The sequence below is a fragment of the Dama dama genome, chromosome 7 (assembly GCF_033118175.1).
Source record: "Dama dama isolate Ldn47 chromosome 7, ASM3311817v1, whole genome shotgun sequence".
In the NCBI taxonomy this organism is placed as follows: Eukaryota; Metazoa; Chordata; class Mammalia; order Artiodactyla; family Cervidae; genus Dama; species Dama dama.
In genome coordinates, this window is record NC_083687.1 from 51,896,015 (window position 1) to 51,911,114 (window position 15,100).

Genomic DNA, 15,100 nt, shown 5'->3' on the forward strand with positions numbered 1-15,100 from the left:
AAGTAGACGTGGAGAGAAGCTGCCAGTCCGAAGCGAGGCACTGCCGTAGGGTCTGACCCCAGAGCCACACCGCGGCCCAGGGCCTGGCCTCTGCTCCAGTATTCCGCCCCGATACCCTGCCCACCGCAGGGAAGCCAGGGGTCACTTAAGACCAGCTTGAGAATCTCGGAGCCTGGAGATCAGGCCACACTCAGGCCGTGCGCATGCACACGTGTGTTGTGTGCAGGTATGTGTGTGTGTCGCGTGCGCATGGGTGTCGTGGGAGTGGCAGGGTGGAGCTGTTGGCGGTGGCAGAAATTAGGGAAGTGGCCTGGTGACAGGTGTGCAGGGAGAACTGCTAAGTGCCTGCCCGGCTGGCAACTGGCAAGAGTCCCCGGAAGGACAGAGTGGCCAGGTCCCAGCCTCCATCGGTCACTGAAGGCCCTCTGGCAAAGCCCACAACAGCCCCACACGAGCGGGCGGTCCTGGCAGGAGACGGGAGGCCTCACCGGTCCTTGTGGCTGCTCTTTGGGGTCGGCCGAGGTGTGACACAACGGGCCGCCTCCCAGAGCCGGGTCTGAGGTCACGGCAAACCATCAGGGTTCCATTTGTGGCCTCGATGATCATCCCGAGGGGTTCGAGACTGCAGCCACAGGCCGGGGTGGGGGGCGTGAGGGGCTGCTCCCTGGGGGTCCAGGAAGCTCCCTGTAACAGGCGGCTGGTTCAGAGGAGCCGATGGAATTCCAGTTAGAAAAAGAAGCGCACGGAGGCTCTGCTGCTTCTGCCCACTCACCTCCTCAGGTCGTTTCTCAGCATCACATTTTATTTTTATCGTTGGCAAAAATGCCAGATTAATTCCTCTTCAATATTACATTTGAATGCCCACGTGTCCTATCACTTTCTTCCGCCTGATCACCTCTCACGTAAATCAATTAGTAAAAGGAGCTGAAAGAAGGGAGTCCAAGGAAGTGAGGAAATGAGCCCAGATGAATTCCAAGTAATCCCTGTCTCGAGCGGGAACTGAGGAACTTTTTTTTTTTTTTTTCTGAGGAACGTTTTAAATGTATCCCAGCCGTTCCACGCTGTGGTCCATTCAGAGCTGCCGAACCTTTAAAAGGCCAGCTTCGAAGGCGTCTCAGGGACTGACTCCACCCGTCCTGGCGGAACCTAAAGCAGCATTGGAGCATGGGTTCCGTGCACTGTGTGAGCAGCACCTTTTTTAACTTTCAGAAAGAGGCAACAGTCGCCACGAGCCCCTTGAAATACATTAGAATGTTGGGGTCGGGGGAGCCTTGGTGTCATGACACACCCCACCCCATTCCACAGATGGGGAAACAGAGGCCTGGGGCGAGGTGACTTGCCCAAGGTCACAAAACTGGTCTATGAGCCTGCACCTCCTGATAAATCCCCCCACAATTTTGCCGAAGTGAAAGAATTCTGGAGTTTAGGTGTCCATCATGTTGCAAACCAATAAAGGTGCTGCGTTCCAAATTGCATCCCTATCAGCTCGTGGGATGCAATTTAATTATGAAGGAATTCCTTGTGCTACAGAAATTTACAGGAAGGGTTCATTTGCCTTAGGGAGACTTTGGGGCTTAACCATCTTGAGAGCCAAATTTTCTTTAATTTTGTACTTGTCCCTTCTCCCTAATTTACTAAATTTAGCTGAAATCATGAACTTGACTTTTTTTTTAAAAAGAGCTAATTCATATCCATTTGCTCTGCCCTGAATTGAGCCTCCTTACCTAATTTTTTCAATGCCAAACAGAAGGAAAGTTTAAAAAAAATTCAGGTGAAAGCTTATCTACTGGAACCAAGGGTATATTTTTATAAGAGCTTTGTTTCAAAGACTTAGAATATCCTTCCAACTGGTGTTTAATTCAATTCTAGTCTTGGATTTTTTTTTCCATTTTGAGAGCGTTTTCAGAATGTCATACGTGTGTTGCTTGGTGATACTCCAGAGCTAGAATCACCTCTTTAAATCAAAGCACCCTTAGAACAACCATCTACGACCCTTTTCTCAGCCACGTTCAGGGAAACTCCATCCTCAAAGCCTTTCACGGCTCTGCCCCTCCATCCTCACTGGTCTCCCTGTGGCCGGTTGATCGTGTTCAGGTCACGTTTCCCCCAGAGTGTGGTGACGTCGCTGTCAGCAGGCCTGTCACCCATAACTAAGTGCCTCGGAATCACAGACAGAACAACTCGAGGAGAGAGTTAATTTTACAGAGTGTCAGCAATCAGCCTTACTTCCATACTTTCTTTGTGAGTAAATGTTCCAGCTCAGCGATTTGAGGAGAGACGAGCTTTAGATGCAGACCCTTGCCAGGACCAGGTGTCATGTGGCAGAGCAGGAAGGCAACGTGCGTGGTGTCCAGTGGGACAGAAGCAGTACTTGGCCTTATTGTGAAACGTTAAGGAGAAAATGTCAGCGTCATGGTATTATGAAAGGATCACAGTGTTAGGTTTTAATTTCTGAGGGATATTTCAGGTGATGGGGATGCAGCACAGACCATGAGTGTGAGTCTGACTTGCTGCCGCTTCTTGTCTAGGGGCTCAGTCCTGTCTGACTCTTCTGCGGCCCCTCGGACTGTAGCCACCTGTCCTCTGTCCGTGGGGCCCTCCAGGCAGGAACACTGGAGTGGTTGCCGTTTTAGCACTGGCCCCACGTGTGAGTCCCGCAGCAGACGTGGGCTCCAGCCGCCCACTATGCTCTTAAATTTTTGTTGAAAATGATGGATAGTCCTGAGGCTCAGCTACATTCCTGCCAGACCCTGGGCCACTGGCCGGCTTTTTAATTTCCATGGTGTTATTACATTATGTACTTGTTGGGAGACATTTCATTAAGTTCCCATAATGTGGCCGCACCGCACATCACCCAGGTTGGAGCGGCCGTCCTGGGCTTTCTCACCAGCGGACGGCTCAGTGAGTCCTTTATGACCACAGCAGATTAAAACACCCGGGAGGGGGTGGGCACTGCGGCATCTGGAGGGCCCGAGGGGGCGTCGCTGGACCAGTGTCTGCCTCCCATCCCCCATCATCGGAGCACCATCCCCACACTCGGGCTGAGCGTCTTTGCTGTGACCCCCGAGGTTCTGGTCACGGGTCCTGGGTCGGGGTGCCTGGGCTCTGATTCAGCTCTGCCTTTTACCCCCTGGAATCTGGACGATGTCCCTGAACTTTGTTCACCTGAGTCTTCCCATCTGTGCAGTGGGGAGAATGTTACTTCTACATAACAAGCTTGAAAGGCTTAAACTCATGGGAAACGTGTGGCAGCAGGCCTAGTGAGTGTAGACCCAGTCGTGGGGAGGTGGTTTGCAGTGCTGTCTGCCACCAGTCGTGGGGGTGTGGTTTGCAATATTGTCTGCCCCTGGAGACGGGTCATGTGGCTAACAGTCTGCCTGTCACCTGTGCCCAGGTCTCCTGGGAGAGCAGTTTCTTACTTGGGTTCATTCTGGTCCGAGGGCCGCTGCTCCCCCATAACCCTCCCTGGGCCCTGCCTCTCTCCTCTCCTCATCTCTCCTCTTGGTTCTGGTTGTGCCAGCTTGCAGGAACACAGACTGTTTTCTCAAAGTGATTTTAAAAACTTAAGAATCAATGAAACAAGACTGCAGCTCTACCACTACCCTCCTCTCAAACCCTGTGTGTTTGTAAATGTGTATATATATATGTAATATGCACATGTTTATATATACATATATATGTAACATTTGCATTTGTAAAATATATACAAGGTTTGTCATAGGTAAGGAAAAATCCTGAGAGAGTCACAAATATTTAGAATCAAATCTCAGCAAGAACTCCTTATCAAAAGTTGTAAAGTGTAGCTAAAATGGTAGGTGGAATTTTGAAGTCCAAAATGCACATATTAGAAAAGAAGAATTAAAGTTAATGATCTATGTGTCTCTCTCAAGAAATAAGAACGTGACACTAAACTCAAATAAATCAGAAAGATGGATGGGAGAGGGTATTGAGAGCTATAAGAGTGGGCATTGTATCAGGCTATTTCATTACAAAGAAAAGCTCTGATAAAATATGGCAAGATGTTAATGTCTATGTAATATGATTCTGAGGGTTTCTGTTTGCTGGACATACATTATTCAAAGTTAATTTGTAAAAAGTAAAAGCTAGTAAAACATTAACTTTTATTATTTTTTTTAAAAAAACCTGTACCTCCAGTTTGAAACCTGTGTTTTATCAGCTTTCTGGGGGGCTCCCCGAGCCCAGCTTCTGGCTCGGACCATGCCTTCCTGGGGAAGACCCTCCTGCAGCCTGCTGGGAGGGGGGCTCTTTGACTCTTGGTGACAACCCAGGTCGCCCAGCTCAGATTAACACTCACAGAGCAGCCCAGTGTGCCCAATGTACCGCTGACATCAGCTCTTTCTGCAGAATACATCATGAACATTTAGAAACTTGATTTTTGTTCAGACAAGCAAGGGGATGACAGCTGTTGCATCATGAGTGATGTGACTCTGTCAGAGTCAGCTTTTCTGGCTTCTGGCTGACTCTAACTGGAGTCTCCCCAGAGCTGGCAGGGCAGGTGCCAGGCAGCAGCAAAGATAACTGCTTATCAGCATTGGTCACGCTTCCTGGACACCCTGCAAGCGACAGGGGACACGGGGACACCCGGAGCGCGGGCCACAGGGGCTGTGCTATCGTCCCCAGCCCCAACTCCCAGCTTCGGCGTCCCCCACCCAGGGGCACCGCCAGCCTCAGAGTCAAGTCCTGGGGACACAGCCCGCCCCTGAGGAAGGGGCAGTGGCTGGTTTATGAAGAGACCTCGCGGCCCGCAGGCAAAGTCTAAAATATTGGCTGTTTGGGCTTTTACAGAAAAAGCACGCTGACCCCTGCTCCGAACAGGCACGTTGTTCTCTTCGGCCGACTTGCAAATGTCGTTATAAATGTAAAATTACAAAATGCACTGAGAATAAGACACGACTTTGGGAGGTTTTTTCCTCCCACTGGGAATCCTCATCAGATTTCATCCTAAACAGTAACCAGCAAGGAGTCTGTTGCCAATAACCCTTGAAAACCAAACTCGCAGGGAGCAGTTCCGGGCATTAGCAGCAAGGTGAAAACAGTTCTGCGGGGGAGGCCCGGGAAAGAGCCTGTCAGGTTGCTAGGATGGGGGCATTTTTTAAAACTTAAAACAATTCTGTGAACATTTGTTTTTTGAAACAGATCTGTCCATAGGATTTCCCAGGCAAGAATGCTGGAGTCGGTGGCCATTTCCTCCTCCAGGGGATCTTCCCGACCCAGGGAGCAAACCCGTCTCCTGCATTCTTTACCATCTGAGCCACCAGGGAAGCCCCGGTTTTGAGACAAACGATCATGAAAGCAGCCCGTCCGCGAGTTGCCAGAACGGGCTTTAGAGGCACAGCATTGTGCTCAACAGCCTACATGGGTTTCTTGACACAGCTGGGAGGATGCTGCTCCTTTCTGCCATATTTTAAAAATTGCAACGTTTACACTTTCTAAAGAAAACTACGAACATCCAGGGCCACAGTCTTCTTTTGGCCGGCGGCACTACCCGAGTCCTGAGCACCCACTGGCCTCCCCAGCTCACGGACAGAAACCCAGACGGACCTGCCTGGACGCTCCCAGCCCCCAACAGAGCGTCTCCTCACGCCACACGATGCAAAGACCCTCACCCGCTCCCCCGTCTCTCTGCAGGATCTTCCCCGAGTCCCTGCGGTGGCTCATGGCCACCCACCAGTTTGAGTTGGCAAAGAAGCTGATCCTGCACTTCACGCAGAAGAACCGCATGAGTCCTGAGAGTGACATCAAAGGCGTGATGCCCGGTAAGCATGTCTTCCCTTCAGCCCCGAGGCCCCACCAGGCGTGGGGGACCCGCCAGCCACCCCTCCAGGACAGGGAGTCACCCCACAACACGCCCTGCATGGGCCCCACTCTGCCAGGCAGTGGCCCACCCAGCGGTCTCACTTCCTGTGATGGTCAGTCCCCAGCTCGACGAGGAACGTGATCGGGTCCAAGTCTGGAGGGAGGCGTGACCTTCCGTGCCCCTGCTCCTCCGGGGAAACGCGAGGCTTAGCCGGCGCCTGGCACTCAGCCTTGCCTGCCTGCCTGCAGGGTGAGGTGCCAGCAGACGCTGGCCTAGGGGTGGCCCTGGTCCCCGAGCCATCTCTCCCAAGCAGGACCTTCAGGCAGCTACCCCGTTGCCTGTATCTGTTAGGACCTATTGACTGGGCGTCGGAAGAAGCAGCAAAGTTCAGATCCGTAGAATTTATCAGGAATGTCAGCACAAGCTGGACCAGACGTGTGGCGTCACCAGGAGGTGTTGGAGCCCAGACTCCTGGGCCCCTCCCGGCAGGCAGCCCGAGCTCTGGTCCAGTAGATCTCGGAACGAACCCTGAACGCTGTGTGTTCAGCAAGCCCTAGAAGTGAGCGGCGCGTGTTGAGTCTTTCCGCGGCAGCTCTGTACAGCGTGCTGTGGCTGTGCCTGTTCGCAGGTGAGGGGGCCGAGGCACAGGGAGGTTGAGCGTCTTGCCAGGGGTCACACAGCTAGTGAGCAGTAGCCCTGGGACGTGGGCCCTGCAAGCCCAGCGGCAGCGGCAGCGGCTTGGGTGCTGCCGCAGGAGAGGGGGGTGGACGCAGGCCCGGCGGGTTGGCCGGGCGGAGGGCCGCGTCTGCTCCTTGCAGACAGGCCAGCCCTCATCCCGTCTTGCCCAAGCCCAGCCATTAGCACGTCAGCGCTCTTAAGTCAAAGTGCCTTGTTTCCGGCGTTTCCCCACTTAAGTCGCCTCCTCTGCCACTTCCGGGTTAGAACCCGTCTGGGAGGAGCTTGTTGTCTGCATCCTCATTGCACGGATTCATTTCCCTCCTGTTTTTGGAAGGCGGTGCTCAGTCTTTTCCCGCTTCCCTGCCCGGGGGTTGGGTGGTGCTGGGTTCAGCCCAGGGCCCCGGGGCACGCGGTTGTCCCCGCCCCTGGGTCTCCCTCCGCGGCAGCACCTGGGCAAAGCTGGGGGACAGCGGCTGTCCGAGCTCCAGACCCGCGCCCTGCACTGCCTGGGTGGACTCTCCTCCCCGGCATCTAATCCAGGCCCCTCCCGGCTTCTCTCCAGCCCTGACTCCACCCCCGCCACGCGGGGCTGAGCCGCTCTTTGTGCGTTTGACCCCACTCAGAACCTGTTCTGTCAATCAGATCGTCCCCCTCTACCTCTGGGGAAGGGGCCCCAAGAGGCTGGGGCTGGGGCAGGGCTCCCCACCCCCAGCCTTCCCTCCTTGGCAGGAGCCCCCTGGCCTCCTCCGCGTGAGCCAGGTCGGGGCAGGCCTATCCCCCTGCAGCAGGCCCTCTCTGGGCAGCCTGACGCTGAGGGGAGCATCCTGGCCCAGGTCGTTCGGGTGAGGCTCTGAGGTTCGAGGGTCCCCACATCAGGCCAGGGGGCTTTGCCTGAGCCCTGCTCAGTAACAGAGCGTAGACCTGGCCCCGCGTGGCTCGCTCTGTCTTGTCCGTCTGTCCTGGACCCCGGGTGAGGAGCAGGTCCCCGTGTCAGGCCCCCTCCTTGCCCCCAGCGACCCGCCTCTGACCCTCTGCATAAGCTTCCTGCTCCTGTGGGGTCCTCGGGCTGGCTGGAGCCTCGCGGGCCGAGAGGTCACCTCAAGGGTCAGCCTCAGGGGTCAGCGGGGGTCCCCCAGGCCCAGGAAGGAGTCCTTGCGCTGGCTGGGGAGAAGCCGGGATGGTCTGGGTCAGCCGAGCCTGGGGCCAGGGAGGCGGCTGCACCCGGGGGCCAGGCAGCCCCGCGACTTCTGTCTGGTCGTTAATCCGTCCCTTCATCAGACGGGAAGCCTCAGCCTGAGGGTGAGAGCTGGGGTTCCGTCAGGCCCCTCGCCCCCCCAGGTGAGGACAGCTGTCACCTGTCCGGCCAGGGCCGGCTCCCCGGTGGCCCATCGCGGGGAGCAGGGCAGAGAGGGGGCGCGGGTGGAGCAGGGGAGGCCTGGAGCCCCAGAGGCCCGACTTAGCCTTCGTCTTGGAATCTCAAGTCTGGCTCCAAGAGGTTGGAAGAGGCACGGGGAGAGGGGAGGCGTCTCCCCATCAACTCGTGGGTGCTCAGAGCCTGTTCTCCGTGCCCCTTGTCCCTCCTGTTCCCCCATGTGAGGACCTCAGGGAACCCCGAGATTTCTGGAGAGACCAAAAGGCCTCTGGTGTCCATCCCGAGGGCCTCCCCGCTGGGTTTCCTCCCAGAACAGACCTGGGAAGTTCTGCGTTGTTTTTGACAGGCCAGGGACACGCAAGACACCAGCGGCCCCGACGGGTCAATGGGATTCCACCCAGAATAACGCAGCTACCTCTGCAGACTACAGTCTACTTGGGCTCCAGAGTTTAATGCTTAAAAAAGAAAAAAAAAAAACTCAGGTCATAATTACAATTGCTACAGCTTCTTAACAACCTCTATTTCATATACCAGAAAGTATCAGGAATTCAGTTTGGGCCACAGTACAAAAAAAATTTTAATCTATACAGCTGTCCTGATGGACGTCTAGTTTTTCTTCTTGGAAGGTTTCCACGGTGAGCGAGTGTGGAACCTGTGATAGCAGGTTCGTGAGCAGTTTTACAACAGCGAGGATACTCGTGTCGTTGGATCGGCGTTATGTGTTCAGAGCACATTTCCATGCTCTTTAAAAGTCTTCTAGTGTTGTGACTGTGGGGAAAGTGTGTCTGTAACCCCCATGAGCCTGTTTCTGCAGAGGGGACGATAAAGGTCAGGAGGACCTGTGGATGGACGGCTGGATGCCCAGCTGTCCCCGCTGGGGCACAGGCCGCCAGGCCTGGGCTTGAACAGTGAGAAGGAAGAAGGTTCTGGAGACTCAGGGGGCTGATCCCTCAGATGTAGGCGCAGTCCCCCTTCTCCCTTCCGGGCCCCAGTTGGTGGTGCTGATCCGGACTTTTTTCTTTTTTGGCTGCACTGGGTCTCCGTGCAGTGTGGGGCTTTCAGCAGCTGTGGGACGCCAGCTTCATTGCCCCGTAGCCTGTGGGCTGTTGGTTCCTCAACCAGGGATCGAACCCACGTCCCCTGCATTGGAAGGCATATTCCTAACCACTGGGTCACCAGGGAAGTCCCCATTTTTAAAAGAGAAAACCTCCTCAGCCCTTGTGGTTAAGCAGCCTGTTTTTCCCCCCAGCTGTCACTAGTGAGGTGGTGACCCTCTCCCGTGGGATGGCAGGGAGGGGGCAGGGCGCCCCGGGGTCGGAGTGGGCCTAGGATGTTTGGGAGGGGCACACACCCCTAGACCCCATCTCCCAAGAGAGCTACCACTCCCAGGCCCCTCCAGAGGCGACCCCGCTTCCCCCAGGCCTTTGCACCCACCGCGGGCTTTATTTTTAGTGCACTTGTTTAGGATTCATCTCAAGTTTATGGTAAAGCTGCAGAGACAGAATTCTGAAACCTCCCCATCAGTCTCCCGGTTGTAACGTCCCAGGTCCCCTGACTGTGTCACGGCTGGGAAACTGCACGGCTGTTCTGCGGGCAGCCCAGCTGCAGCCCGGACCCGACATCCTCACCGAGGGCTGCCCAGGACCCCACCAGGGCTGCCCACTCCTCAGGCCCCCAGCCGCCTCTGGTCGGCGCACTTTCAGTCTTTACTCACTTCCCCAGCTTCAGCAGTCCTGCTTGCTTAAGTCTCCTTTTCCTTTTCTGGCCCCTGAAAAGGGTGTCGTTGTGGCTGTTCAGTCGCTCAGTCGAGTCAGACTCTGCGACCCCATGGACGCACACCAGGCTTCCCTGTCCATCACCAACTCCCAGAGCTTGCTCAAACTCAAGTCCATCGTGTCGGTGATGCCATCCAACCATCTCATCCTGTCGTCCCCTTCTCCCGCCTTCCATCTTTCCCAACATCAGGGTCTTTTCCAATGAGTCAGGTCTTCACATCAGGTAGCCAAGTATTGGAGTTTCAGCTTCAACATCAGTCCTTCAAATGAATATTCAGGACTGATTTCCTTTAGGATGGACTGGTTGGATCTCCTGGTCCATTTGGCCACTTCTCTTTCTAAGATGCAGGCACTGTACCTGCCCAGTTTGTTGTGCCCACAGGGGTGGTCTGGGGACGAGGGCAGCGCGTGTGTCTCCCAGTCCTTAAGCAGAGGGAGATGCAGACCAGTCAGACTCCGCAAGGAGGAGAACCCCTGCCCGAGCCTAACCAGGGCCTCAGCGCCCGCCAGCAGCGCCTGCAGACAGAGCCCACTCGGATGACTGCTTCGTGCATCCTGCTGTCTCTGGAAAAGGCCCGGTTCCCTGCAGCCCCTGAGGCACCTGCAAAGCCAGTGTTCTGCCCCGAGAGCCAGGCCCTCCCCCGCCTTAGCGGAAACCGCTCTCCTCCTGACGACGCAGTTGACGCCTGTTCTGTCGGTGGGGCCCCCTGCCGGCCAGCCGGACAGTGTGACTCACGAGCCCTTCCCCGCAGAGCTGGAGAAGGAGCTGTCCCGGAGGCCCAGGAAGGTCTGCATCGTGAAGGTGGTGGGGACCCGGAACCTGTGGAAGAACATCGTGGTGCTGTGTGTGAACTCGTGAGTGCGGGGGCCGGCGGCGGCGGGCGGGGCGCCCAGGAGTGGCGCGGGGCCGGTGAGCCGAGGAGCTGCTGGAGCGTCTGGAGGGAACCTTGCTGGCGGACACGGACCCCCAGCCTCGGGAAAACGGGGCGCACCGGGAGCACCCCCGCGCGGCGGCCCCGCCCCCAGGACCCCGGGGCCCACGCGCTGTGTGCCCGCAGGCTGACTGGCTTCGGGATCCACCACTGCTTCGCCCGCAGCATGATGGGCCACGAGGTGAAGGTGCCGCTGCTCGAGGACTTCTACGCCGACTACTATGCGGCGGCCGGCATCGCGCTGGCGTCCTGCCTGGCCATGTGCCTGGCGGTGCGTGTCCTGGGCCGCCGGGGCGGCCTGCTGCTGTTCATGATCCTCACCGCCCTAGCCTCGCTCCTGCAGCTCGGGCTGCTCAACCGTGAGTGGGCCGGGCCGGGGGCGGGCGGCCTGCGGGACCAGGGACATGGGGGTGGGGTGGGGCGATACCCAGGGGCCCCGCTGTCCTCCCAGAACCCCTGCACTGAGAGGCTGCAGGATGAGCTTCCCTTAGAAAGCGTGGCCACTGCCCCTAGGGTGTGGGGTCTCCCCTCCTGCCCCTAGGGTGTGGGATCTCTTCTCCCGCCCTGACCCCAGCCCTCCCAGGCACCGAGGCCTCTGCAGTCCTGGCAGCCATGACCCCCTGGTGGCCACATGACCCCTTTGTGATCCATCATCACCTGAGAAGGAAGAAAGGACTTTTCTCTCGTGTGACATCAAGGGAAAGATAAACACTCAGTGACACCCTTCCCCTGGGACACTGCTTTTCACTACGTGTTCCCGAGTTTATTAGCTGCTCTTGGGGCCAGAGAACTTCTCAGTAAACGTTAAAAATCATTTAAAGAAAAGCTAGACCAACTGTGTAGCTCGTTCGGCTCTAAGAGTCAAGCCCAGTGCGGTTCTGGTGAACTGAAGCTGCTCCCACGCCGGGACGAGGCTCAGAGCGTCTGATCACCCAAAGCGAGGCGGGAGCCGGGCACCCGAGCCCCCTCTACCCAGGACCGTCCCCACGACGGCCTCGGGCACTGCGGCAACCAGATGCCTCTGATGGCTGCCCCCTCCCTCCCGAGGTGTCGGGAGTTAGGCCAGAGCTGCTAAGAAAGCCAAACGCCTCCTAGTATCCCAGGTCTGTGTGACGTCCAGGTGGGGAGCGCGTGTCCAGAACAAAGGGAAGAGAAGGAAAAGACTGAGGACTTCCTCAGCCTTGTTGTGCAAACTGGATTCTAGAACAGCCAGTGTTGGACTGTTTTCCGACTTGGGCAAGTTTGCATGCGTTCAGCATCTTGCCGGGAGACTGGTCTTACGAGCTGTGGCCACATGGGGCCCGTCCCCTGCTGGGGCCTCCCGAGTTGCCCTTGGGGGAGTCTTCCTCGGTGCCCCTGGGTTGGGGGGACGTGCAGGCAAGCGGCAGCCCAGGCTCACAGCCGCCACCTTGGTCCTTGAGCTGGGGTGCCCAGGGGACCAGGCTTCATGGGCACATGATGCCGTCTGGTCTAACCTGAGCCTGGTGCCCCAGCACAGGCTGCAGGGACCTGAGTGGCACTGGACACAGTGAAAGTCACCCTTTGGCTTGAGGGGGTGCGGGGTGCTGTGCCTGGACCCCTCCTCTCAGAGCTGCACCCCCCTCAGGCTCCAGAGCCAGAGGGGCCCCAGACCTCCCTTCTGAACAGGAGGCGCTCCATTTGGTGAGAGGCGTTCCATTTGGTGAGAGGCGCTCCATTTGGTGAAACGCCCACCCGGAGGCCCTGGGCTCTCCCCCTCTCTGGCCGCTGGCAGTGTCAACCGTGCTGCCCGTGTGGGCCTGGCAGGCGGGCAGAGAGGCTGCCCCGCTGCCCCTGGACACACGAGATCGTAACAGCCGCCCTGACCTGCTCTCTTTCTCTTCTCTCTGCCCACCTTCATCCCCCTCCACTGCGGTTCCACCGCCCAGTGATCGGGAAATACAGCCAGCATCCAGACTCAGGTGAGCCCCGGGGCGTGCGGTGACGCTGTCTTTTTATTGCACCGGAAGGGCGTTTTCAGAGCGACTCACAGACCTGTGGTTTCCCTTTCCTCTCTCTCCCCACCCCTTTCGCCCCAAGAGTTGCAGCTGAAGTTGGCCGTAGGTTGGACACCACACGCATCCACTTGTCCTCTGTCCCTCCCGCCTCTAGAAAGCCTGGCTTGCCCCCCTCCCGTTTGCGTCCGGCTTGCAGGCTGCCCTCGCCCCTTCCCCTGGCAGCAGCCGGCAGCGTGGCCCGGCCCAGCCACGCCTGCTGGGATGCAGGGCCTCGGGGACGCGGCCCCGGAGCGTTGGAGGTCTGGCTGACCGCCGCCAGGGGAAGCCGCCCACCCCGCATGTGAACCCCCAAAGCCCGCCGCCCTGGCCACGGGGACTGCTGGACCGCTGCCCCTGCACGCAACACGGCTGTGCGCACGCACGAGCCATGGCTGCGCGTGACACGGCTGCGCGCACGCACGAGCCCGGCCTACAGAGCCGAGCCCCCGGGGCTCCCGACCAGCCTCGCAGGGAACGGGCCGCACCCCGCTTCCGACCCTCAGCAGCTTGCCTGCCGCCCCGCGCCTGCCCCCGCCTAGGTGTGAGGTCAGACCCCGAGCCACGGCCAAGATGCCTGACTCGGTCCGGCACGTTCCCTCCAGGCCCCCATTCCTCTCTCGGGGTTATCTGAGTTTTTGTTCCGCTAAATCAAGCTCGGGGCTCCTGTCCCTCGTCTTGGTCAGGCCTGAGGCCAGGGAGCCCCCCAGTCTCCGTCCCTGCCGGTCGCTCCCGTCCTCAGCTTCCGGCAAAGCCAGCCTGGGCCCCGCGTTCCAGTCCCCCGGGGCCTCGGGGGAACCTGCCAGGAGGGCTCTGACCTCCCCCGCCTGGACTCGCTCGTCTCAGGTTCTGCGCCTCACCCCGGGCAGAGGGGAGGAGGGGAGAGCGCCGTCAGGCCCCCTCCCCCCGCCCCCTGCCCCGCGCCCTCCAGCCCCTCACCGCCCCGGTTCTCCCCCAGGAATGAGCGACAGCGTCAAGGACAAGTTCTCCATCACCTTCTCCATCGTGGGCATGTTCGCCTCCCACGCGGTGGGGAGCCTCAGCGTGTTCTTCTGTGCAGAGATCACCCCCACGGTCATCAGGTACCTGCGGGCCGTCCACGGGCGGACGGAGGTCTTCCAAGGACACTGGGGTTGGGGTGGGCGCTGCCTGGCAAAGCTTCTGGTGAATGTGCCACCAGCTCTAGCCCAGGCCTCTGGACAAGGTGTGGGCTGCACTGGGCGTCCGCTTGGGATGGACTGCTGTTCCACCCTGACCCCCAGGGATGCCCGAATCAGGGGAGAACTGAGCCCTGGGTCCCGTCCAGGCAGCTGGAGGGATGGGGAGCAAGCCACACAAGAGGCCCTGGTAAGGGGGGTGTCGGGGTCCCTGGATATATGCCTGTGCTTCACCCCACCAAGTGCTGCCCACTCTCCTAGGAGGATTCAGTGACAAGTCGGTCTCAGAAAGTAGAGTAGAAAGGGCCTTGGTCTGCTGGCTGAGAAGCCGGTGTCTCCAGTCCAAAGAAAGGCCTCATAGAGAGAAAGCCCAGCCGGTTACGTCACTGATTTGTCTGACAAACACTTGTTGGGAACCACCCCACCCCCGTGTGCCTGCCCGGCAGAGGCCGAGTGCAAAGACTGAGTGGCGGCCTGTTTTCTGAAATGGCGGGGGGACCTGCCCTGTCCTTGGGGGCGGGGGGCGCGTGCACAGGCTCTGGTGCTGAGGTTGTAGCGACACGGAAGGGTGTCCTGCTGTCCGGATGTCACTTGGGTTCAGTGAAGCGGCGACTTTCGGTCGAGCTCCTGAACTTGGTGTGTGAATGTCATTAACTTTCTAAACACGTGCTTTGTTAATTGAGTGTGTGGCAGTTATTCGGCCGTGAGATAGAGCCCAAGCCGCCAGCACGCAACACCCTGCCAGCCTCCCTTTCCCACGTGAGAGACACATGCGGCCAGTCCCGTTCAAGGCAGGGTGCCCGGGACGGACCGTCTTGCCCCTGGGCTCTGGGCGGAGGCAGGCAGGTCTGCGGGACTGCCTGATTTCTGATTGCTCCTTCTGATTTCTGATTCCTCCTTCTGGGTTCTCACACGCGCGCCAAGCCTGAAGGCTGCCCCATCCTGGAATACGACGCCAGGAGCTTATTTCAGGCGAGACTCCGCACAGTGCCCAGGCAGACAGCAGCCCTCGGCGTCTCTGTGCGGGTTAAACGCCCTCCCTTCACAAAAGCACCCTGCAGGAGGGCTCCTTCAGAGGGCAAGAATCATGGTCAGACCTGTGTGTGGTTGTCTCTCCGGGGCGGGCCACCCTTCACCCTGGTGGTTGGCAGACTGCATTCATCATGGTTAGGTTCTGCTGAACAAGCTGAACTGAAGGAAACGCAGTCATCCTTTTCCTCGGAGGCAGACCTAGCAAGATTATTGGGGACGGAAATTCAGCGAATGTTCTCGGGGTCAGCTTGTCAGGATGACAAGCTAGACAGAATACTTGACCTGGGCGATGTGTTTGTAGTTGCAGAGGAAGGAGGTGAGGTT

The 15,100-nt window shown here is 58.1% G+C and overlaps 1 protein-coding gene across 3 annotated transcripts in view; it reads left to right on the top strand.

Moving 5' to 3' along the window:
* Positions 1–15,100, top strand: part of SLC22A23 (solute carrier family 22 member 23) — a 129,838-nt gene that overhangs the window by 105,739 nt on the left and 8,999 nt on the right. For all 3 annotated transcript variants that reach the window (XM_061147716.1, XM_061147717.1, XM_061147718.1), the window contains 5 exons: positions 5,650–5,777; positions 10,396–10,498; positions 10,702–10,934; positions 12,483–12,515; positions 13,546–13,669. In XM_061147716.1, the coding sequence (XP_061003699.1) occupies positions 5,650–5,777; positions 10,396–10,498; positions 10,702–10,934; positions 12,483–12,515; positions 13,546–13,669 (621 nt within the window). The remainder of the gene's footprint in view (positions 1–5,649; positions 5,778–10,395; positions 10,499–10,701; positions 10,935–12,482; positions 12,516–13,545; positions 13,670–15,100) is intronic.